The sequence below is a fragment of the Rhipicephalus microplus genome, chromosome 3 (genome assembly GCF_043290135.1).
Source record: "Rhipicephalus microplus isolate Deutch F79 chromosome 3, USDA_Rmic, whole genome shotgun sequence".
NCBI lineage: Eukaryota > Metazoa > Arthropoda > Arachnida > Ixodida > Ixodidae > Rhipicephalus > Rhipicephalus microplus.
The window spans coordinates 88,790,056-88,816,451 of NC_134702.1; the positions used below are offsets into that span (position 1 = coordinate 88,790,056).

The 26,396-nt window shown below is 45.8% G+C and overlaps 1 protein-coding gene and 1 pseudogene across 1 annotated transcript; one reads left to right on the forward strand and one right to left on the reverse strand.

Annotated features, from left to right (window-relative positions):
* Positions 1 to 9,975: 9,975 nt before the first annotated feature.
* LOC142802856 (ubiquitin-conjugating enzyme E2 Z pseudogene) lies at positions 9,976 to 10,524 on the reverse strand (annotated as a pseudogene).
* An 81-nt stretch (positions 10,525 to 10,605) lies between these two features.
* On the forward strand, positions 10,606 to 21,130 carry LOC142802857 (ubiquitin-conjugating enzyme E2 Z-like). The gene is made up of 2 exons (XM_075887926.1): positions 10,606 to 10,626; positions 20,375 to 21,130. Exons 1-2 carry the CDS (start codon positions 10,606 to 10,608, stop codon positions 21,128 to 21,130), a joined length of 777 nt encoding a protein of 258 aa, XP_075744041.1.
* The last annotated feature ends 5,266 nt before the right edge of the window (positions 21,131 to 26,396 follow it).

Consider the following 26,396-nt stretch of genomic DNA (forward strand, 5'->3'; position numbering starts at 1 on the left):
ATTAAATTATCTTCTCATCCGAAGGTTTCTTTCAAAAGAGCGACTGCATGCTCGTAATTTTTATCAGAAAACTGCAAACCTTCTATGAGGGACGCAGCCTCCCCGCTCAGAGACGCCAGAAGGTAACTAAATTTTTAGATGCGGAGCATCTAATACTCGAGGCTTGTAGTGCGGCGCCGTCCGCAAGCTTCCTCCTCTTTCTTCCACCATCTGTGCATCCCTTCCTTCTCTACACACCGCGCGCGCTTCACTCCTCCACCATCTGTGCACCCTTCCTCCTCTACACACCGCGTGCGCTTCTCCTCTTCACGAACATTCGCTAGTTGTATAATGTAGCGCGCCTGCGCCGTCACGCTTCGAGAACATCGGCAGCTGACGCGCGCGCATGCGCCGCCGCGCTTCGAGAACATCGGCAGCTGACGCGCGCGCATGCGCCGTTGCGCTTCTCCCCCTTCTCGAACATTCGACAGCTGACAGTGCATGCGCCGTCGCGCTGTATATATACTCAAGGTCGGCGCTCGCTCGCTCAGTTGCCGCTCGTCGGTTGGTTTGTACGGCGCGTCGACGTCCAAGGTCGCGGTGAAATGAATTCCAACGAATCCACAAACACAATGATCGACGTCCCTTCGACCAGCGCCGCCCTTTCGCATACGTGTGTACGTGTTCACTCATTTAACACCCCCTCCTACAAACACGTTAACCAATTAGGCATCGACCCAAGTAAGTCGCAATTTAACACCCCATTTCACAACCACGTTAACCAATTTAGCCATCGACCCAAATAAGTCGAACTTTAACACCCCGTTAACCAATTATATGCTTCGCATCCTCCTCAGTGTTCCCCCGAGGGAAGCTGCGGGCAATTTTTTTTACTCTTCCGCATCTTCACTCTGTTATGCACCGATGTCTCGAACTGGTGCCAAAACCTTGGCCATGCTGTTTTTTTCCCATCAAACTTGATCATCTCAAGACGTGGCAACTTAACAAGCTCTTGTGTCTCCGAGATTTAGTTAGTACCTTGCACTGAACTCGCCAATTCTGTGACTATTCTCGTAGTCAGTTGCATCGCTTGCTCTAACTCGCGTAATCGCTCCTCTATTTTTGTTGTTGCAGCGACGATCTTCATCTCATAATGCAAAACTCTCTCAAATTCTGCCTTCGTGTCGTCTTCTTCAATGAACGGTTCTATCTGTTCGTTAACTTGTCTTAGCGTCTGTGACACGCTCTTCATCTGGTTCAGAAGCGTCATAAGTTGCGCTCGATCGGCGTCTTCTTCTATCTTCTTATCAATTTCGTTCGTAAGCGTCGTCACATTTGCTTGAAGCGTCTTCCGCTTCTTTGATAGGACCACTTTATTCATGCTTAAAACGTGTTGAAAGAGCTCTTGCCTTTTTATGTGCGTCTCCAACAGTCGTCGGTCGTGGTCCTTCTCTCGATGGTTCGTCCTTGAGCCAGACGCCGCTGCTTCGTTCTTCAACCCGTTGTTGCGAATGGGGTTGAATTCTGTGCGTCTGTCTTCAGATAATTCTGGTCACGGCACCATGTTTCAGAAGGACCAGAGAGACCACAGAACCGATACGTCTTTGGTTTATTGTTGACAGAACAGGAAAATTAAAAAAAATATGCAGAGCGTGACCCTGGCTTCTTCTTTTTTCTCCCCTCCGAGCTCCATCTTCAATCTGTTTTCTACTGTGTGTATGTATGTATGTATGTATGTATGTATGTATGTATGTATGTATGTATGTATGTATGTATGTATGTATGTATGTATGTATGTATGTATGTATGTATGTATGTATGTATGTATGTATGTATGTATTGTGGGCGTTTGTTACATCGTTCTCATCGCTCTATGACTATAATCACCATCATCCACTTGCCGCTTCCTCATGGCCTCTCTGTGCCATCATCATCGTCATCTTCCGTGGACTGGCTCTGCCCGTTCGTTTTGCGAGGTCTTTTCTCAAATAAACGCTGTCGCAACCAAGACTATTCCAAGACTTCATACGTAGTGGAGATTGATTTTCAGTCCTCTGATCCCCCGGAGCCCACTCTACCACCTGGAGCTTCCTTCAGGCCGCAGATTGGCCCACTGTCGGGCAGCATGTCCCAGACCGAGCCTGCTTCCGCTGATGTCATCAACCACGCAACGCCGCAAGCGTCCCCTCCTATTTACATACACGCACATCATCGATGATTGCTCGTCTAATCTGGACCGCACTGCTACTACTACAACACATCGAATTGAAACAGTTGGGACATCTATCGTACACCGCCGACCCTACCGCGTGTCTCTACTTGAAAGAAAAATATAGAAGAAAACGTTGCTGACATGCTTAAACGGCAAGTCATCCGTCTCTCTTTTATCCCTCGGACGTCTCCTATTGTTTTGGTCCGTAAAAAGGATGACTCTGTGCGTTTTTTCGTGGACTACCGGGCGCTGATTAAGATCACACGCAAGGACGCGGAACCTATGCCACGCATTGACGGCGTCTTTGATTCCCTACAAGGCGCGAAATTTTTTTCAACTTGCGTTCTGGGTACTCGCAGATTCACATGCATAAAGACGATAAAGAGAAAACGGCTTTCGCAACCCCAGATGGTCTATACGAATTCAACGTGATGCCTTTCGGGCTCTTCAGCGCACCCGCGAGTTGTGAGCGCATGATAGACACCGTGCTGCGCGGCCCGAAATGGAGGAGTTGCCTTTGCTACCTGGACGACATTATTATCTTTTAGTCAACGTTTCCTGAGCAACTAGAACAATTGGATCAAGTTCTGACTTGCCTTGCCGGCGCCTGGCTTTAAATAAACACTAATAAATGCTCTTTCGCTAGCAAATCTATCAGGGTCTTAGAACACGTCGTTAGCAAAGATGGCATTCGGCCCGACCCAGACAAGATTTCTGCAGTGCTTCGCTTTCCACGTCCCGAAAGACCAAAGGAGCTTCGCAGTTATCTTGGCCTCGCCTCCTATTTTCGCTGGTGTGTCCAGAACTTCGCCTGTATTGCTGCTCCATTACACCAGCTACATGCTTCCAACGTCCCCTTTCTGTGGTCTCAAGAATGTCAAACGGAATTCGATCTGTTGAAGCGGCCCTCACATCTGAAACTCGGCTCTGCCACTTTGACGAAGCCGCACCGACTATCCTCCGTACCGACGCTAGTGGCCTTGATATTGGAGCAGTTCTTCTACAACGCGACAAGTCTTCCCTAGAGAAAGTTGTTGCATATGCCAGTTGCGCACTCACCCCTGCCGAAAAGAACTACACGATAACTGAGTAAGAGTGCTTGGCTGTGGTTTGGTTGTTGCAGAAGTTCCGTCCCTGTCCCCACGGCCGTAACTCTACAATTGTTATGGACCACCATGCCTTACGCTGGCTTTCTACACTGAAGAACTTGTCCGGACTATTGGGTTGGTGGATACTACGCTTGCAGGAGTACGACTTTGACATAACTTACAATTCAGGTAGAAAACATCAAGACGCCGACGCTTTATCTCGTTGCCCGCTTCCAACTACCCATATCAGTGTTATTGAGAACTCAGCCGCCAACTCTACCAAAGTTCATACCAAAGCGCGGTACGTCGGTTCCTGCTACCCATGCCAGTGTCGTTAACTCCCGATATCTGCACCTGCTGGACCACTACAGCCATATTCGTGCCCTTCAATGCCGTTCGAGGTTGTAGGTGTCGACCTTTACGGGCCTCTCCCCGTAACATCTGCAGGCAAACGATGGGTAGTGACTGCCGTGGACAACCTGACACGATACGCTGAGAGGTCCTCGTGCATTACAGGCTCAGCTGTAGAAGTTGCAGACTTTATTCTTCACGCCATAATCCTGCGTCATGGGGCTCCTTGTGTACTGCTTAGTGACTGTGGCAAAGTGTTCCTGTCACAAATGGTAAATGAAGTACTGTGCGCTTCTGAAACTACTCAAAAGACCGCTTCAAGCTACCACCCTCAGACAAATGGTCTCAGCGAAAGATTTTATTGAACCCTTGCAGGCATGATAGCCGTTTACGTCCAACTCGACCACAAAATCTGCGATGCTCTTTTACCATTTCTTACTTTCACCTACAACACCGCCGTTCAGCGAACAACGTGCCACTCACCGTGTACGGACGCACCCCGACTACCTTTCTCGACGTCTCCTTCTTTAACAGCCATGGCAATTCATGTCAGTCTTCTAGCGAAGAATACATTTACCGCCAGGCCCAGTCTCGCCATTAGGCTCGCATCAATACTGAAGCGAGACAGCACGAGCGGAAGATCATCTATGACGCATCCATCACGTTGTGTCTTTCCAACCTGGTGACGAGGTGCTGGTTTTGACACCTATTCGCACTCCTGGTCTCCCAGACAAATTCCAACCACGCTTCATCGGGCCATACATAGTTTTAGAACAGACTTCACCGGTCAATTATTGTGTGACACCACTTGTCGCCCCAACAGACCACCATTACTGCAGCACCGAGATTGTCCACGTTTCTCGCATGAAACCTTTCACGCGACGTTCCCCGTCACTTTGACATACGGCGGCCAAGGTGTCCGCTTCCAAGTGGGGGGAATTAGTGTGGGCGTTTGTTACTTACATTGTTCTCATCCATGCATAATCATAATCACCATCATCCGCTTGCCTCTTCCTCATGGCAACTCTGTGCCATCATCATCGTCATCGACTGTGGCCTGGCTCTGCCCATTCGTTTAGCGAGGTGTTTCCTCAAATAAACGCTGTCGCAACCAAGACTACCAAGACTTCATAGTAAATATGTATGTATGGTTAGGTATTCAACGTGGACATGCCAAAGGAAGTGGTTATCATAAATTATTCTCAGATATTTTACCAAGTCCAATTGTGGTATGTTCTGCAGGTTGCAAAATATTTTAATGGTACCTGGTTTACCCAAAAGAAAAACCTTATTTGCGCTCTTTTAAACATTACGGCGTAAATATATAACCTGTAACCAATTTTCAACGACGCACATATACGCTTGTAAGCGATTATGACAATGAATGTGTATACGTGTCCTAATAAGAAATGATATACCATCTGCATATGCGTATGCGTATACATCAACTTGAAAAGGAATAGTGCTTAGCAATATAATAAAAGGAGAGGTGACGTGACTTCTCGCTGGGGAACTTTTCGAAACTGCAAGTGTAAATTTCACTAATTACGTTTTAGTGAAAAATTGCCTTCAATTTAGGAAACTCGTTAAACCACCTCACCATTTAATTAGGTATATCATGAAAATTCCATTATTCCAATGATATTTTATGTTATACACTATCGTATGGTTTTGATATATACAAAGTTACCAGGGCTGCCGTTTGTCTGTGACAGTGTGTCAATCTGATTCGGGTCTCTTAGTCTACCTGGGCATGCCAAACAAAACATACAGTTCCAGAAGCGACTTTGAAAAGACTGACAACTTCTTAATTGTTCACCAACTTAATAAGACGAACATAAAAGATTTTTCATTTTGATTTAATCACATGAGAAGTTAACGCTGTTGGTCATATATCTGGGATGACTACCACTTGGGCGTGTCAGTAAAAGTTCATGATGAAACAGGCGCTAAAATATACACACACTTAGAGAGAACACAGATGAGCACTTACGGGCAACTGAAAATTTAGTTTAAAAGCGAACAGTAATATATGCATAGCACGTATGTACGTCATTCCGGACCTCCCCCTGTCATCATCAACAACGTGATATATCAAACGACCACTTTCATAATCGATGGCACACAACCGGAAACAAACACGTGTATATACTTGTTACGGCTTTTACTTCCTGTAAATGATCAAGTTTTGTCATCTTTCCAACAAACCGGCCCAACAAAAAGGCCGCGCCAGACATCGGTCCGAAGACCTCACTAAAATAATAAATCCATAGTAGGGACGGGCGGTGTGTACAAAGGGCAGGGACGTAATCAATGCGAGCTTATGACTCGTGCTTACAGGGAATTTCTCGTTCAAGTGGAAGAATTGCAAGCCCCTATCCCAATCACGAAAGAAGTTCCACAGCTTACCCACTCTTTTCAGACAATGATAAAGACACGATGTTTCCTTCGGTGTAGCTGCGTGTGGCCCTGGACATCTAAGGGCATCACAGACCTGTTATTGCTCTGTTTCGTGCGGCTATAGGAGTCGTTGTCCCTCTAAAAAAGCAGTAAGGTGCTGGGAACCCTGCACCTATTTAATAAGTTTGGAAAGAGGTACATGTGTGTTATGGATAGATTAGTGTCCGCTTATAAATAAAATTTTCAGGTGCTAGTAAGAGCTCGTCTGTGTCCTCTCTTAGTGTGTGCATATTTTGGCACTCGTTTCATCATAGGTCTTATATTGTCCAAGGTGTATCCCGCACAATAGTTTATAGGAAGTGGAGCTATTTTAGCAGTTTTCCATTATGATGAAGCCACGCACAGTTGATATAAAGGTGCACAATACCTAGTAAAATATCAGGGGTCTCCTTGAAAAAAAACTTAGGAGATCTGCCGTACCTGGGAATCGACGTTATGCGAAGCATGTGGAAGGAGCAAGACCCAGTTGCAGTTTTGTTTTATTGAGCGACACGCCGTGAAATGGCGCTAAGTATATGTTCTATTGTTGCACGCAAAGACATATGTTGAAGAGTTGCAGATGTTTATATAACCAGTAGGGTTGAGAGCTGGGCTAGTTGGTGAGACATCATTTAACCATATGGTGTAGTAGCGCAATTTTCACGGGGACGAAGAGGACAAGAACGAGCGTAGCGAGTGTCGTGTGTTCTTGTCCTCTTCGTCCCCGTGAAAATTGCGCTACTACACCATATGGTTAAATGATTTATATAACCAGTTGTTTGCATATGCGGTACGATGCCAACTGGTACATGTGTATTAGCAACACAAGAAGCCTCTAAGAAGTGCTTACGCTCGCGAAGATGCTGACCTTGGCCACTGCTACATAAACCAACTTCAGCGCATGGCACCTAAACCACAATTGACCTTAACTCGACGTGACGGCTGTATCAAAGGAGTGCATATGTTATTTTTATACCAATATGTAGGCAGCACTGCAACCACTATTGACGTTTCACAAAGATTAGCGTCGATTTGAAAAAAAGTTCCGAGGCCTTGCGTAGCTCTTTGAGAGAATGCTTGACTGCCACGCAGAATGCTCAGGTTTGATTCCTGCTGGGACCCTGAAATTCATTATTTGACTTCATCGAGAGGTCAAAGCTGTCTATTTCAGGTTTTCTCAACACTGACAATTATTCTATGCCATCGTTGGATCGACGCTATTGATGTCGGGTAGATCTTAACGCTACGCTTTATAATATCCCATGTGTGTTCTTATCGTTGCTAGGTCAAAGTGTCTAAGGTCAAAGTGGACTAAGTGTCAAACCTCGATGGCACATACGCGCATACCAGCGGCACATACCCGCCCGTGGGTATGTGCCACTGTCTGGCGGGAAGTGTTTTACGATGATTGTGAGATTATTAATGTCTTTACCAGCGCGTCATCTTCGTCAAACCATCTTACCCTCTCATGCTAATTTTGGTTCACGCCAAGTGAAGGGCGTGACCACGAGAGCACCCAAACGTATCAGTGAGATAGACAGATTGATATATGCGCTAAGAGTTGCCGAAGTTCGCTAAAAAATGCTTCGCATTAAATATTTTATAAATTTTTTTTCTCTACCGTCACCAACTGGAGCGTAATTTGCAAGTCGATCATTGCATAACAAGTAGCAAACCGGACGTGTGTCTTGTTGACCTCCCTGCTTTTCATTTCTTCCCTTCCTCCTCCTCCTCCTCCTGCATAACGTTGGCTTGTTCAATTATTGATACCTCAATTGAATTCATCACACGGTATTTCAAAATGTGAGAGAAGGAAATTTGCTTTTGCACCATTCGCAATATTTTTTAACATTTGTTTTCTTTCTTCGTCCCCAGAAATCCACGTATCACGCCCATTATAAATCTTACAGCCGTGTAAAGACGGCTAGTACATTGAACATCGTAAGGAAAGTATTGTTTGAATTTTTTGTCGAAAAACACCCCGTAAGCACTGGCTCTGCGGTTATAATTTTACAACCTGGATTTATAACTTGGAAAATAATTTACGCCTTACGACATATTTTACTCGAAATGAAAGTGACTAGACCTCGGCCTCCAGTAGGACAGTCGAATACAAAACACTTGTAAGACTTTAAATGAAAACACTGAAGTACTTTCAACGACCCTATGGTGAAAAAAGTGCGGAAGTCAAAACAGGCTCCTGAGTATAGAATAGATTTTCACTTACCTTTCTTTGATTTAGGATAGAAGTAAGGATAAAAGGACGAGTCCGCGCTGACAGACGAAATTACTCTCTTTCATGCCTTAGTAATATGTTCTGAATCTGTCATTTCCATAAAGCGATGGGCTGGTTTTGAAAAACAAGGACTTTAGATAAGCTCCTTTGATGAAACCACACTCAGAGGTAGGCCTCCATTTGATTTCGTTACTTGCACGCCGTATAGGTTTTGTTTTTAAGCAAGTTGCAAGCATTCAACAGCAGATCAGATGGCGCGTATAATTTTTCCCAAGTAAGCCTGTGAAATACTCTCTCCTATGTTCCCCAACTGCTGGTTCATTGCCTTCGTTCGTCAGTGCCTTCTGCCCAGCCGCTTCCATGTTTGCTCTGAAATATTGTTTCACCTGATCAATTAGCCAGATTTCTTTGATTCGCGGCAAGATCCAGCGGCAACATTTCAGACATTCCAAAGTGGCTATAGGGTACTCCCAGCAAGAACTTCTATTCGCCTCATTGAGTCGGCTGCCTAAATCCACTGGATAAGGAGTTATTTATATTTTATTGTATATTTACGGCCGTAAATATTGTTTGTACGCATTGGAAAACATTTTCTGCCACAGTAAAGGGAACGCCGCTGGTAGCTCGCATTTACCTTCTTTTTGTATTTTTTTTTCATTATTACTGGACACATTTCTTAAAACACCCTGTATGCGTGCATACAAACAAACGCCAAATCACAAATCAAGCAAAGTCAAAACACCATGAATAGGTGTTTGTCTAAGACCCGGAATAGGCACCTTCATTGTTAAAAACCTGCTTATGAGTAAACAGGCTTACACCGACCGATTTATTTTATCGCTTTTCATGGGCTTGTGCACAAGAAAATGGCCACAAGGTCCTTATATGAGCCACAGGCTCCCAGAAGATCGGGTTTGGTTTGTTGAAGAAAAGAAGAAAAAATCGAATACTATGTGAGGTTCAACATCTCAAACCCACCATTATTATGAGAGACGCCGTTGTGGAGAGCTCCGAAAACTTAGACCACCTGGGGTTTTTAACACACAGCCCAACCTCAGCATACGGGGCTACAACAATAATAGTTACTAACTCCTTTCTTCACAGGCATATACGCATGGGGCAGGGAGTCTAAAGACTTTAATAAACATATACACCATCTGCCCAAAGTACTGGTGATAGTCACGTCACAGAGACCGGGAGTTTAGGAGGGGGAGGGGGACTCAAGCATCAGCCTGCTTCACGATTCTTTCTCCTTTCGGGTCAGTGTGACCCTCTCCCCCCACAAAAATATTTTCTGAGAACGCCACTGGTTTATTAACTATTTGCTAACTGATATTCTCTTAGCGTGTGCGCGAAATGCAAGCCTTTGATCCCGCACTATAGCACAGGTATCTAGTATGCTCCAAAAAAGTCTCCATGATGCCCTTCTGTTCGCTTGGCCACATTTTCTTCATTGTAGCGTTCCTCTGCAGTATTTGACCATACAAGTCCTGCACTCGCTCCAGTAACACCCCGTACTGCTGAGATTTCTCCACGCTTGAGTCATCGCCAAGTTAGGAGCAGGCTGCACTTTCCTATTTGGGATATTGTTCTACAAAATGCTTCATCACAGCCTGCTGCAGGACCTGCGGGTACGACGACTTTCCGAGGAGACAAGACTCAAGTGCATCTCAAATCGCGACCCTTAGGGTCTGGAAGCGCAATTCGGCGTTGTAACCAGTCATCTTTTCAAGCCAAGTTCCGAAGTTGCGTCCCAGTGCAGGTTTGTTGGCCAAGGGGTGCTCGATGACCAATGACTGTATCGAAACTAGCACCGTCTGGATGGTCACCTCCGGGTTCCACGAGGGGCCGTGAAACGTGCCCAGAATGCTGAGCGAGACGAGCCCACTGCTCTGCAGTTTCCGGTTGAAGCGCACCCTTCCGCCGTGTGTCGCCATGAAGCGTACCTGCAGTGGACAGGCTGGGTTGTCGAGGGGGAACTTGATTACGAAATGGAACAAGCCTCCCTGGCACGGCGTGTTGTCGGGTCCCACGATGACGGCGTGGACGTAGGTGACGTTGCCTTTTTCGGGCTTGACGAAGATTCCTGGCACAGGGTTGTCAATGATGTTCTTGAGGTCTTGGTTGAGTCTCAGTAGACACTGCCCCGACGGCTGCTTGGGCTGGGCCAACGCGGTCTCCAAATTGCACGTAGCTGCACTTTGCGGAGGGTCGTCCATGGCGGAATAAGGGGCGGCGGTGGCTGTGAGCGGGCGTCGCTGCATTCTGGTGGCCGTTCGCGCAGATGAGGATACTATACAATGGCTCCCACCCACTTTGAGGTATTGACCAAGAAAGCAGTTATTCATAATAAAGTGATCACATAATATTTTTATGACTAATTACACAATACTTAGAATAAATATTGGTGCTAATCACGAGGAAAGCCTCCCTGATTCATTTCAATATTTTTGTACCGCAGAACGGAGATCTACAAGGACCTAATTCTCCCAAGGATAGAGTATTTGAAACTTTATTTCCAGTATATTACAAGTGAACACCGTTTTGAAAAATCTTCTCATCAAAAAGTTGAAGCGGTTGCACGATAAGAACATGTGCTGGATTCTTTTCCCATCGTAGTAGAATGAGCAACGTGGGGACGGAGCCAGACCACCTGTGGGCATTTAATACTTTAATTTTTGAAAGCAACAGTGAGATCTTGTAAAAAAATTGTCTTGTGTCATGTTCAATAGAAACTCCTACGCCAGGAAACATGAGGTGTTGATACTCGTATATATGAGCGATTGATGTTTTTTGAGGGTCTTGCATTTTGGCACACCTTCTAAATCTGGAACCATTTATAGGAGTTGTTGCCGGTGTAATTGAGAATTTCGGAACACAGAGAGTAGCTTTCGCCAGAGCGTGCGCGATTTCATTCGTTTTTATCTCTTTGTGGCCTGGTACCCAGAAAAACCTGGTTACACTTACGTGTATAGAAACCAGAAAATGAAAACTACGTGATAAATGAGAGTTGAATTTTGGGGGCTATGCTGAGCACAAATATAAAGAGTTTGTAACTATATATGGCCATACTTTATGTTGATGGGGAGCTTCCTAATGCGAATATAACGCCAGAAATTCCTTCGAAAATGATGATAAAATACTGGCAAGCACTGTATTGAAAATGACTAATTGAAGGTCTCGAAGATTATACAAATTCTGCATTTTGCCTCAGATTCGGAGGCACCTGATAATAATTGTTATAGTTATCCTCACTAAATGCCTCTGTAAAAGCCCATTTACCATCTGGTAAGGAAGAAACAAAGAAAATAACTTTGTTTTTATTCGGCGGAAGGTGACAGGGTCCCGCACCTGGCTGAGCTCATCGTAGACACCGGTAAGGCAACTATTTTCGAATAGTTGGGCTATATATAATCAAAATGACTTAGAGGTACTGTCTTTGATCACTAATGGAACGAGATTCAGTTACTTTAACATTAACTGGTTCAACAAGTGCTTGTACGTAGCTAAGCTGCGGTGTACGAAACCGAGGCCAATAAAATAGAAAAAGGTAAGTCTCGCTGATTCATAAAAATTGTTTTCGGTTTATCATAGATTGATAATTTATGGCAATGCTTGCACTGTTAGTATTCTCAACCAGACAGAGGGTGACTTTTCTTCTAAATAGAGGACATTATTGGATATATTATTATAGGTAATCCAAGCGTTAGGGCCTCTCTTTCTAAGGGTATGAAAGAGGACGCAGTTGATAAGATGGTGCTTAAGAATATAGAACACATCCGAATTGTAATACTCGGCGTACATACGCTTTGTGAACCAATATTAGTGTGCCTATCTTGCATCCCCGATCGACCTTTGCCCAACCTTTTGTAGGGCTTCCAGCGCCCGTACTTCTAAATATGTATGTATGTTGTATGTATGTATGTATGTATGTATGTATGTATGTATGTATGTATGTATGTATGTATGTATGTATGTATGTATGTATGTATGTATGTATGTATGTATGTATGTATGTATGTATGTACGTAAGTATGTATGTAAGTATGTATGTATGTATGTATGTATTTATGTATGTATTGTGGGCGTTTGTTACATCGTTCTCATCACTGTATGACTATAATCACCATCATCCACTTGCCGCTTCCTTATGGCCACTCTGTGCCATCATCATTGTATTCTTCTGTGGACTGGCTCTGCCCGTTCGTTTTTCGAGGTCTTTCCTCACATAAACGCTGTCGCAACCAAGACTATACCAAGACTTCATACGTAGTGGAGATTGATTTTCAGTCCTCTGATCTCCCGGAGCCCGCTCTACCACCTGGAGCTTCCTTCAGGCCGCAGATTGCGCCCGCTGTCGGGCAGCATGTCCCAGACCGAGCCTGCTTCTGGTGATGTCATTAAACACACACCACCGCAAGCGTCCCCTCCTATTTACATACACGGACATCAGCGGGAACCCCCGCTCTTCGCTGGTCTTCGTGAAGAAGACGTAGAAGACTGGCTAGATGACTACGATCGCGAAAGTGTCGCCAATCAGTGGGACGAGGCCACCTAACGGCGTTACGTGCTTTTTTATCTAACCGGAGTCGCAAAGACATGGTGTTTTAACCACGTCCTTGACTTAGCCGACTGGGCTACCTTCCAGCAGCAGCTGCGAGACGTTTTTGGGACATCGGACATTCGATCCGCCATCGCGAAGAGGACACTCGATACTCGCCAACAAAATCCCCGTGAGTTGTACACTTCATACATCGAAGATGTCTTCACACTGTACCGGCGTGTCCATCAATTCATGCCGGAATCGGACAAAGTGCGCCACATACTGAAAGGCATTGGGCCTGTTGCCTTTAATGCCTTGTCTGTGAAACCCAGCTACCATCGCTGACGTCGTGATGACATGTCAGCACTTTGATGCGCTGGACTCTGTTCGTCTCCAACCGCACATCGACGTCAACCACTCCACGTCTCAATTCATTCCAGTCGCGGTGATGTGAGGAAACGTACATGCTGAGCATGTCAGCCAACGTGCGGTTAAAACGCTCGCACAAGCCGTTGGCCTGTGGGTGGTATGCTGTTGTGGTGGCATGCTCGCTACCCACGAGCCGGAATATTTCTTCGGTCAAGTTGGCGACAAGTGCTGCCCACGATCGCTTATTACTTTCTCCGGGGCACCGTGACGTAGGACGATTTGTTTGACGAAAGCTCTTGCCGCTTCTGCGGCAGTGGCCGCTGGACACGCGACAGCCTCGACCCATTTCGTATGGTAGTCGGTAATCACGACGATGTAGCGGTTCCCTGCTTTGGATTTAGTGAAAGGCCCAATGAAGTCGATGCCCACCTGCTGAAAAGGTCGACCTGAGGGTGGGATCAGTTGGAGGAAACCGACCGGCCTCCCCGGTGGTTGCTTTCGGTTCTGGCAATCGGGGCAGGAGAGAACGTACTTGCTTACGTACGAGAACATCTTCGGCCAGAAATATCGGCAACGAACTTTCTCCCATGTGCGCTTGACACCTAAGTGGCCTGCCGTGGTGGCGTCATGGCAGTACCTTAAAATCTCAGATCTCAAGCACTTGGGGACAACGAGCACCGCACGATCCTCCTGAAGCCCTTTCGCCCTTCGATACAGTACACCGTCGATCAACCAAAAGCTCCGTGCCGTTCTTTTAGTTTTCCTGACAACGGGCACATCCGGGTGCTCGAGGTGCTGCATAATTTCTTTCATCCATGGGTCTGCCCTCTGCTTTTTTCCAACATCCACCTGATAAAGAACCAGCAACGGTAAGGGGTTTTCTTCGCTTACAGGCGCGGGATCATGAGGAAGGCGGGAAAGCGTGTCGGCATTTCCATTCTTGAGGCCAGGGCGGTGTCGCAACGTTATGTCGAATTCCTGAAGCAACAGAGACCATCGCATAAGACGACCGTTCGGATTCCTTACTTTCATTAGCCAAGCCAGGCTGGCTTGGTCAGTCACGACCGTGAACTTAGAACCAAAGACGTATGGCCGAAACTGTCCGCAGGCGTACACAACGGCGAGGCATTCTTTCTCAGTTGTACTGTAGTTCATCTCAGCCTTGTTAAGGTGGCGGCTGTCATAGGCGACGACTCTCTCTTGAGTTCCAATTTTCTGTACAAGCACGGCGCCAATGCCGTAATCACAGGCATCAGTGTGCACCTCTATCGGCTTTCCCGGCTCAAACTGACGCAGAATTGGGGCCCGTGATCAGCTTCTCTTTGAGGGATTGCATGGCCACTTCGCAGGCCACATCCCAGACGAAAGGAACATCCTTTTTGGTTAAGTTGGTGAGAGGTCGAGAAATGCGAGAGAAATCTTTGATGAATCGCCGATAGTAGTTACAAATTCCGAGAAAGCTCTGTACACCTTTCTTGTGTCGTGGCTTTGAGAATTTTTCGATCGCTGCTACTTTGTCTGGGTCCGGCCGGATGCTTTCACCTGTGAGAATGTGTTCAAGATATTTGATCTCCTGACGGGCAAAGCTGCATTTATCGGACTTCAGTCGTAAGTTTGCCGCGTCCAAAGCCGAAAACACACTTTCCAAATCTTGCAAATGAGTTGCCATAGTCTTCGAGAAAATAACGATGTCGTCCAAGTAGGCCAAACAAACTCCCCAGAGAAGACCACTGAGGACTTTGTTAATCATTCTCTGGAATGTGGCAGGGGCGTTGCACAGGCCGAAAGGGACAACATTGAATTCGTACAGGCCGGGTCCACAAGCAAATGCGGTCTTTTGTTTATCTTCCTCCTTGATGCCCACTTGCCAGTAGCTTGATGTTAGATCAAGGGTGGTGAAGTATTTTGACCCCTGTAGCACGTCGAGAATGTCATCAATTCGTGGCAGTGGGTGCACATTTTTTTAGTGACCTCATTGACTCTGCGGAAATCGATGCAGAAACGCCAAGTCCCATTTGGCTTCTTCACGAGGACGACAGGTGATGACCAAGGACTGTGAGACTCTCTAATTATCCCATCGCGCAGCATTTCTTCTACTTGTTGCTCAATCTCTTGTCTTTCAAAAGGGGAATGACAATATGGGTGCTGATGAATTGGTCGAGAATCGCCTGTGTCGATCACATGTTCAGCAACATGAGTCTGCCGAATGGGGTTGTCACTGCACGTAAATAGATTGCGGTACTTCTCATTGAGCGACAGCAGTTCATCCCGTTCAGACGGCTGTAGGTGATCCCCAGTCTCTATGTCAAACTCTTGAGGCCCTTGATCGTTCTCGGGGGCCGTGATTGCCAGCTGTGCGTCATGAATAGATGAAGCCCATCCAAGCTTTGTTCCGCTGAGCAGGTTTACTGGCGACATGGTAGGATTAGCTATGCGAATGAGGCCTCTCCCATGCACGATCCTCGTTATTGTGCGTGCAACCTGAAGTCCGTTTCTGAGCGTGCTGTTCGGTTCGACGAGGTGAATTCCGTCCTTTGCGACCTTTACTTCAATAGCGACTTCTGTGCGAGGTTCAAAGCGAATTTGCTCGTGGCACCGCACTGTAAGTACATCATTATGTTCGGGGGCACTTGAGTCTATACGTAGCCGGAAAATTTCACCGTTTAGTTGCAGCTCTTTTTTGGAGAACACAATGAGAAGCCGGGCTGCTCGACAAAAAAGAAGACCACCGAGTAGCTCGTACGGGCAATCCTTGACCACTAAAAACGTCTCGTGAACTTTGGTGGTGCCAAATTCAAGTTTCATTTCAGCTTCACCATTGGGGGTGAGCAAGCCCCCGTCAATTCCTCGGATGAATATGTCTTTTCTCGATTTGAATGAAACACATATTTCGTTAGCTAATTCTTCTGAGATGACATTTACGGCCGAGCCGGTGTCAATTACAAGTTTTGTTTCTGTACCGTTGGCTCGTGTGGGGACTGTGAGAAGCTGACTTTCCGACAATGTGCCGATGGGGCGGCCGGGCTGGCCCCCTAGGCCCGGCCGTTCTCGTTTCCCGAAGGATTAGGCTGCACATTCTGATTGCCTTGGAGCTCAGCCTCATCGTTCCTGTCATCTCGGAACCACTGCCAGCACTGTTGTGCTATGTGACCTATTCGGCGGCAAATCTGGCATCGAGGACGCCTGTCATTGGCACGGGAAGTTCTCTGAGGCCAAGGCATTGGGGGGCGACGCACCTCGTATTCGATGCCTTTTAGCCGGTCAGACAGCAAGGCAACCGAGTCCGCAATCGTTTTCAGGTCTCTCTCACGGTCGGCAGCCTCCCGCGGGCAACGCAATTCGGCCGTGGCGAAAGTGGCGACACACGTAGGAGGAGGGTGCCCTGTCGCTGCGGCGGGTGCGAACCCTACGGGATGCGCGGTGTTTTGCATCCACGACTGCGATCCGGTGGAATACCGGATGCAAATCGGTTGTAGCTCCGACACACGGCTGATAAAAGCTTCCAGATTTATGCGTTGCAAAATTCGGAGGAATGCAGTGCAGCTCTCCGGGTTTGCGATTATCATTTTCTCCAGAACATCTGGACGTAAACCGCGTATAAGGTGCCGCAACCGATCATCTTCCGTCATAGACGGGTTCACTCTTGCACACAGCTGTAGGACGTCATAGTAGTACTGCTCGGGGGTTTCAGACGGCAATTGAGTGCGGTTTTGTAGCCGCAAATAGGTGATCTCGACTGAGTGGCGACTCGTAAAGGACGTTTTTAGTAGCGTCGCTCATTCTTCCTATGTACTAGGGGCACCGGTTAGAATGTGAATATTGTGCCACTTTTTCGCATCTCCGTCTAAAGCCAGATATAAAAATTTCACCTTCGTGGCTTGGTCCTAATTATTAAGCGACGCTACATGTTCGTAGCAAAGTAGCCACTCGGAAATAGATTCCTCCGGCGCGCCTCTAAAGACTGGTGCTTCCGACGAATGGTTTAGCTTGGGGGGTAGACATAGCAGAGAAGAAGGTATGGGGTTCCGTCATAGTAGAACAGTCAGAGGTAGGTTCCTGGTATTTGTTGTTGACTCGGGGCATAATTTCAGAGCGGTACTATCGTTACCGAGCAACCTCCACCACTTTGTAGCGAAACGTCGGGGTTGTTCAAAGTTAGGCGCCTCGGACGACCAGGGAGACGAATAAGTGTGGGTGAAACTCCGCGGAGGCAATCGATGAGAAGTCAGCACGATGATGTCGGGGAGCACTCATTGGGGGTTTATTTAGCTAACACAACTTCAATTTACAAAATCCACTAGGTCACAAAGACAAAACATAGAAAATGGTGGCATACCGCTCGGCCTTCATGGCGCTGGTCTCCGGTGGTGAGATCCGCTGTTTACCCCGACTCCGATCTCTTTTCAAATTCAAACATCCTCTTTTTAACCCTTGGTCGAACAAAGAGTCTTCACAAAAACCAATCACATGTTGGGACTCGCATCATCACAACCAATCACAGAAACACTTTCATAAAAGGCACTACATTTGTAAAAACCTCTTTACCAAATGAAACACGCAAAGGGATAGGTTCTCCGCGCGGGACACTCTCTCCCATGCCAGGCCGTGCTGCTCAACATTACTCGTGCTGCCTCTATCGGCCGACTTCCGTCGGCGGCCGTTCTCACGCTCGAGCCCCGTCAGTTCTTTTATTAACTGTTGCTTCCTAGAAGCGTCCTTAAGAGCGATGGGTACACCATTTGCACCGTGTGCTTACCAGGTGTACATGCGACAGCGAGGCGCCCCGACATCCTAACAACAGCGGGGGAGAATATGGTCGTTTACCTGCCGCTACTATGTCTCGGTCAGCCAAGTGGTCGCGTCCCCATGTCATTCTCAATGTCACGCGTGCCTGCCAACAATGGCTTAAACTCAGACGGTGGCGCCGGACCTGCCTCTTGCTAGACGCTTTTCCGAGTAAGCTTTCCCCTTCAAATCCCGAACGGGGGCGACCTTGACTGCTCCGCTTGTGAGCCGTAAAAGAACAAGGTTTTCCGCGAAACATTGCTCTCGCGACAATACATACATACATACATACATACATACATACATACATACATACATACATACATACATACATACATACATACATACATACATACATACATACATACATACATACATACATACATACATACATACATACATACATACATACATACATACACACACACATACACACATACATACATACATACACACATACATACATACATACATACATACATACATACATACATACATACATACATACATACATACATACATACATACATACATACATACATACATACATACATACATACATACATACATACATACATACATACATACATACATACATACATACATACATACATACATACATACATACATACATACATATTTAGAATTACGGGCACTGGAAGCCCTACAAAAAGTTGGGCGAAGGTCGATCGGGGATGCAAGATAGGCACACTAATATTGGTTCACAAAGAGTATGTACGTTCAGTATTAAAATTCGGTTTGTTTTATATTCTTAAGCACCGTCCTATAAACTGCGTTCTCTTTTATACCCTTAGAAAGAGAGGCCCTAAGGCTTGGACTACCGATATTATTATAGACAATAATGGCCTCTATTCAGAAGCAAAGTCACCCTCTGGCTGGTGGAGTGCAAGCATTCTCATAAATTATCAATCTATGATAAACCTAAAAACGATTTTTATGAATCAGCGAGACTTATTTTTTTTTCTATCTTATTGGCCTCGGTTTCATACACCGCAGCTGAGCTACGTACAAGCACTTATTGAACCAGTCGATGTTAAAGTAAACGAATTTCCTTCCATTGGTAATGAAAGACAGTACCTCTAAGTGATTTTGACTATATGTAGCCCAATTATTCGAACAAAGTTGCCTTACCGGTTTCTACGTGGGGCTCAGCCAGATGCGGACCCTGTCACCTTACGCCGAATAAAAACAAAGTTATTTTCCTTTGTTTCTTCCTTACCAGGTGGTAAATAAGCTTTTACAGAGGCGTTTAGTTAGGATAAATACAAAAATAATTATCAGGTGCCCCAGAATATGAGGCAAAATGCAGAATTGGTATCATCTTCGAGACCTACAATTAGTCATTTTCAATACAGCACTTGCCAATATTTTCTCATAATTTTTCGACTGAATTTCTGGCGGTTATAATAGCATTAGAAAGCTCCCCATCAACATCAAGTATGGCCATATATATTTACAGAATCTTTATCTTTGTGCTCAGCATAGCCCCCAAAAAGCGACTCTGATTTATCACGTAGTTTTCATTTTCTGGTCCCTATACACGTAAGTGTAACCAGGTTATTCTGGGTACCAAGCCACAAAGAGATAAAAACGAATGAAATCGCGCACGCTCTGGCGAAAGCTACTCTCTGTGTTCCGCAATTCTCAATTATACGGACAACTATGTTCATAAATCGCGACAGATTTAGAAGGCATGCCAAAATGCAAGACACTCAAAAAACATCAATCGCTCATATATCCGTGTTTCAACACCTCATGTTTCCTTGGCGTAGGAGCTTCTATTCAACACGACAAAAGGCGGTTATCTTTACAAAATCTCACTGTCGCTTTCAAAAATTAAAGTATTATATGCCCACAGGTGAACTGGCTCCGTCCCCACGTTGCTCGTTTTACTACGATGGGAAAAGAATTCAGCACATTTTCTTATCACGAAACCGGTTCAATTTTTTGATGAGAAAATTTTCCAAAACGGTGTTCAATTGTGTTATATTGGAAGTAAAGTTTCAAATATTCCATCCTTGGGAGCATTAGGTCCTTGTAGATCTCTGTTCTTCGGTACAGAAATAATTAAATGAATCAGGGTGGCTTTCATCGTGATTAGCATCATTATTTATTTCAATTATTGTGTATAACTTGTCACACAAATATTATGTGATCACTTTATTATGAATAACTCCATTCTTGGTCAATACCTCATAGTGGGTAGGAGCCATTGTATAGTATCACCATCAGCGCAAACGGCCACCAGATTGCAGCGGCGTCCGCTCACAGCTACCGCCGCCCCTTATTCCGCCATCGACGAATCTCGGCAAATTGCAGCTACGTGAAATTTGGAGACCGCGTTGGCCCAGCCCAAGCAGCCATCGGGGCAGTGTCTACTGAGACTCAACCATGACCTCAAGAACATCATTGACAACCCTGTGCCAGGAATCTTCGTCGAGCCCGAAAAAGGCAACGTCACCTACGTCCACGCCGTCATCGTGGGACCCGACAACACGCCGTGCCAGAGAGGCTTGTTCCATTTCGTGCTCATGTTCCCCCTTGACAACCCAGCCTGTCCACCTCAGGTACGCCTCATGACGACAGACGGCGGAAGGGTGCGCTTCAACCGGAAACTGTACAGCAGTGGGCTCGTCTCGCTCAGCATTCTGGGCACGTTTCACGGCCCCTCGTGGAACCCGGAGATGACCATCCAGACGGTGCTGGTTTCGATCCAGTCATTGGTCATTGAGCACGCTTTGGCCAACGTATCTGCAATGGGACGGGAGATCGAAACTTGGCTTGACAAGACGACCGGTTACAACGCCAAATCGCGCTTCCAGACCCTATGGGTCACGATTTGCGACGCACTTGAAGCTTGCCTTCTCGGAAACTTGTCGTACCCGCAGGTCCTGCAGCAGGCTGTGATGAAGCATTTTGTAGAACAATATGCCAAGTACGAAAGGGCAGTCTGCTCCAAACTTGTCGATGACTCTAGCGTGGATGAATCTCAGCAGTACGGAGTGCTGCTCGAGCGACTGCAGGACTTGTATGGTCGAATACTGCAGAGGAACGCTACAATGTATAAAATGTGGCCATGTGAACAGAAGGGCATCATGAACTACTAAGGCTCATGGAGACTTTTTTGGAGCATACTAGATAGCTGTGCGATAGTGCGGGATCACAGGCTTACATTTCGCGCCCACACTAGGAGAATATTAGGTAGCAAACAGTTAATAAACCAGTGGCGTACCCAGAAATTATTTTTGTGGGGGGGAGGGGGGTCACACTGACCCGAAAGGAGAAAGGAGGGTGGAGCAGGCTGATGCCCGAGTCCCCCTCCACCTCCTAAACTCCCGGTCCCAGTGACGTGACTATCACCGGTACTTTAGGCAGAAGTGTATATGTTTATCAAAGTCTTGAGACTGCCTCGCCCCAGGCGTGGGGGCGAGGCAGTAAAACCTGGGCCTCGACACAGGCTTTACACTACCTTGTGAAATACTGCAATAGTAATGCGCAGTACAAGCAGACGATATATCGTCTGCATGTTTATGCACACGATATCGCATTTTCTGCGATGGCAGATAACAATCAGACCTTATATGAACGGCTGTAGACTTACCTTAATATATTGGAGAGCTGGCTCGATGGCAACTGCTTTCTACTTAATCCGGTGTAAATGTGCCCTTTTTGTTTTCCCGCTGCAATACCCTGTGATCATCTCTCTGTCTTACCATCATGAAGATATACCACAGGTGGAATCTGTTAAATACCTTGGAGTAATTTATCACACATCGCTTAACAGGTGACCTCATATTGAATATATTGCCGGAAAAGGTGTGCGGGCCATTGTCATATTACGTAGGCTAAGCAACTACCGCAAAGGTATGAGAAGAGACACATTGGTAATGATATATTGCATGTACGTTCGTCCTATTTTTGAATTTGGTTGTGTGCTCTTCTCTGGAGTTCCAGCTTACAAGTTGCGGCCCCTTACTCTTCTGGAAAGAGAAGCTTCGCGCTCATGCCTTGGCCTTCCCAAAACAGTTACCAACAATGTGTTGTATCTCGAATCGAGGGTCTCTCCGCTTTCTTGTAGAATTCGCCTTCTGACTGTTCAGACATTCTTAAGAATTTATGAATCACCATTGCGACATTCAAAAACAGCCTTTATTTCCACCCGGAATCATTTTTTGCTTCTAGATGGCCGTGATTTCACACCCCACAAATTATATTTGTGCAAAATTTACTGGAGCCTCTAAACGTATTTATATGCGACATCATGCCGAGTCTTGATAATTCAGCCCTGGTCGAAATTCAATTCGACGACATTTTTCTGAATAATGCCAAATTACTTCCCCATACTATTTTGGATGGTTTACTGCAAGATCACCTGCGTCGTATTAAACGGACGTTATTATTGCTATAGGCGCATCGCAATATGACGAAAAGTCAGGGGTTGGTATTTTCAGCCGGATTTTAAATTGGATTTATTTCCTTCGACTACAGGAGTTCATACCCGTTTTTGTGGCTGAGTTTCTGCAGTAGGGCTCGCCTTGCGCAAGTTAGTTACAGCAATTACATGAGCTTTCATAATAACAGATACCCTATCTCTCTGTGCGGCACTTTCTGTTGGTGCTGATAAGCACGTAACAAAGGTGTTCCGTGCGCTAGTACCTGCGCATTTGAGAAAAGTACGATTAGTTTGGGTGCCTGGGCATAAAGGTTTGTTTCTAAATGAAATATCTGATTCCTTAGCTATGTCGTCCATCAGCGAACCAATTCTAACGCTCTGTCCATCATCCGCTTATGTGACGGCTGCTCGATTCCGCAGACGTACGCTTATAGAAGCCTTTGAAGGTTCAGCACTAACAAACTCTACAAAATATCGCCATTTATTATATCCTTGGCGAAGAGACTTTTGCTGCACTCGAAAACATGAAACTTCTATCACAAAGCTGCGTTGCCAAGTACCAAATCTAAATTTCTATAAACACAGGTCTGCTCAGGCACCTTCGCCACTGTGCGCATTCTGTGATGAACTGGAAACAATTGATCATTTCTTTTGACCTGCAGGCGGTTTAACACACTACGAAAAACCCTTTCAGAAATTCCTTTACGTGCTATTGCTATGGACTTATCTGTGCCTTTTATTTTCTCTTTTGGGGCTTCCATTTCTGGTTTCTCTAATGCGACAGTATGCGCGGCCGTCCGGGACTATAATGATAAATCTAATAGGTTGAATATTTACCCGCTTTCATTATCCTGACATGTCCACACATTTATATACGTGTAAAATCAGACTATTGCTATATTCTACGAATAAATTCGTTTATGTAAATATTTTTATGCATTACAATAAGCACCAAACTTTCCTAGGCTATCGGTAATCTTTCTGTTATACCTCCATTATTCCAAATCTCAACAGTAATCTTCAAAACCACTCGACTCTTGGTTAATCTCCAGAGTGGTTATGCGCCACTAACAATAGGTGAACAACAACAACAAGATCAGCATTCCACGTTAGCTCACTCGTCATCATGTTGAAGCCTCTGCAGCAATTCTTCGACCTGCAGTTCTCAGCAAGTGCTTGTCGCGTCTTTCGCCAGCTCACCACAAGTACGACCGAGGCCTTTTCAGCTCTGCTGTTTGGCGTAAAGCGTCTTAAAAACAGAAGACAATGCAAGTCTTCACATCGGGACACCGCCCAGCGACACCGCGCTCACATCGGACAGCATCACTGTGGCATCACAACCTCGAAGCGCAAAGCACAGGGGGACGACGAAGATGTAATGTTTGTGTTTGAAAAGCGCCGTTTCGGACTTGCGGTCTTCCTGCGAAATGCATGCGACATCGTCATGCACGGCCGCGAGCATATTCGAAAAGCGCTTCCGCTCCGCACCTGTGCCTTCTTCGCGAAACGCCTTCCGGTCGTGCCCTTGTGTCACCTTTGGCTGTTGTGCAAGGGCTGCCTTGGGGGCGTCGGTGAGGCAAGTGTTTTGTGCTCCTTTTAGGCTGGTACATGCGCTATCTTCATCTCCTCGGCCTAAGCTACGCCAAGCATCCGCGGGCACTCAGAAAGCACTTCAACGGCCAGCCTCGTGCATTGATTCGCAGTTTCTTGCCGGTCGACATAATGTCACACTTCCCTCCAGCACCATGCGGCGCTGGCTTGCTACTACAAAGCGAGCCGAGGATCACCTATCCTGCTCCTAGAAGTGGCCCGCGAGATCCAGAACGGCTATCTTGAAAAGGCACAGGCTTCAGGGTCGCCGTGTGTGACTTTTCGTTCCTGGTGGCTTCCTGCAGGATAGGAATGCGCTTTTTCCAGATGCGTATAGCCAATATGTGCAACAGCCGCTCAAGAAACTCGTAGCACGGACTCACCAAGTCCTTGGTTACATTGAACGGTATATACATATGACAAACATGAGTGTGAGTTATGGTCCGTTGTACAGTAACAGGTACTGCTTCGAAGAAGGGGTCTATTTTTTGTCACATTCTATATATATATATATATATATATATATATATATATATATATAAACGATAATATTGCATTCGCGCCTGATCACTTGGGACGTTAAGCTTGGTTAGATTGCATACTGGGTCCCCAAACAGCTAAGAATGTTTTTGTTCGAAGCAACTTTCATCTTTCCCTCATCTGCCACGCTTCAAATATATCGGGCAGTAGAGCCCGATATTTCAAGATTTTCATAATTTAGGTGTGGATATCGACAGTGAGAGTGATAAGGTATACGGAGGCAAGGGCAGTCGTGATATAAAAAGGTGGCTATCTATGTATAGTGCACCGAAAAAAAGCATTGATGTGCAAGAAAGTCACCGTTACCATTAATGTGACTACAGCGCGTCAGTGTAACAGTGACACCTAAATAAAATATCCATATTTTAACATGGATATTTAATATAGTCATTCTGTTTGGAAAGACTAACCTGTAAGGTAAGTGCAGAATCTCTTAGGTCAGCGATGAACGTGACGTAGACAATACATGTCTGTAGAGGATAAGTACATTGTTTATAGAATCTTTGGCCCGACACCAGAAGCATATGTTAAAAAATGTGTTGCTAGGAGCCGTGGTCCCGTTCTCAGAAGCCACTGGACAGAATGGATGCACGTATGTAAAAGTACCCCAGCCCACCATCGTCATTCAACACTCTTTCATTCCCCTCTCCCCTTTCCAGAGTACTCAAGCCAAAGACTAACATTTCTATTGAAGCATCGCACGATCCGCTTTGAACACACAGCCACGCACCTACACGCAAGCGAGCCCCCCCCCACCCCCCCCCACACGCACATACACACATACACACAAACACACACACACACACACACACACACACACACACACACACACATACACTCAAGTACGACAGAAAATTCGGCTCATCCACCGAACTTTGCTTGTATGCTGGCTTGTATTCTTGTATGCGAGATATTATTTCATGTCTTTACTATGCCCTATTGGCTAAAGGCACACCGAAGATTTGTCTAGCGACGAAGTTACAACACACCCAACCGTGCTGGCCAATCACAGCCTTACAAAGGCCTACCAAAATACTCATCATATTACTTAACCAGTTAAATAAAATATGGTGGTCTGAACGTAAAGCATCGTACTGAAAAATGTAGTAGGGGCAGCGGTGGTGCGCACAAGTTTTCTTGTTCAGCGATGTGGCAAGCAGCACAAGAATAAAGACTATAACGTTGAAAAAATATGCGACAAATTAACTATCTATATATTTATTTGCGTCCTCTTCGTCCATTTACGTACAGTACTATAGAAAGGTACGCCACAGAGTTTCTTAAGATTAACTAGCGGAGACTCTGGCACTGCGATTGTTCAGCGACCGTGGGGGTGGTGGGTAGTACACGCATTTCGCAATTGTTCGTTCTTTCGGTTCTCAAATCGCACTTGTGGCTTCGTTTACTGCCGCGTTTTGGTTTCGCTTCGAAGAAAACAACGGAAGCTTTTGAGCTTTGTGACCCGATTAGAAAAGGCAAGCCTTAAACAATAAGCTGGTGAAGTGCAACTGCGGAAAATTTTCTCGTTTTTGTTTTTGTTTTTTGAGGGAACTGCTCCAAGCCCCAAAAACAGACACGGAGCCAGAAGTACGAAGATTATAAAAATTTGTGTACTGCCCATCATTGCCATGCTCGCTGAAGCACCGTGCGTAGTAGCTCCCATAAATACAAGCGCTAGAGTTCTTTCTATATAGTGGTGTGCTCAGATTCGGGTGCACGTTAAAGAACCCAAGGGGGTCTAAATTTCCGGAGCCCTCCACTACGGCGTCTCTCATAATCATATAGTGGTTTTGGGACGTTAAACCCCGCATATCAATCAATCAATCTTTCTATATAGTGTATATTTAGGA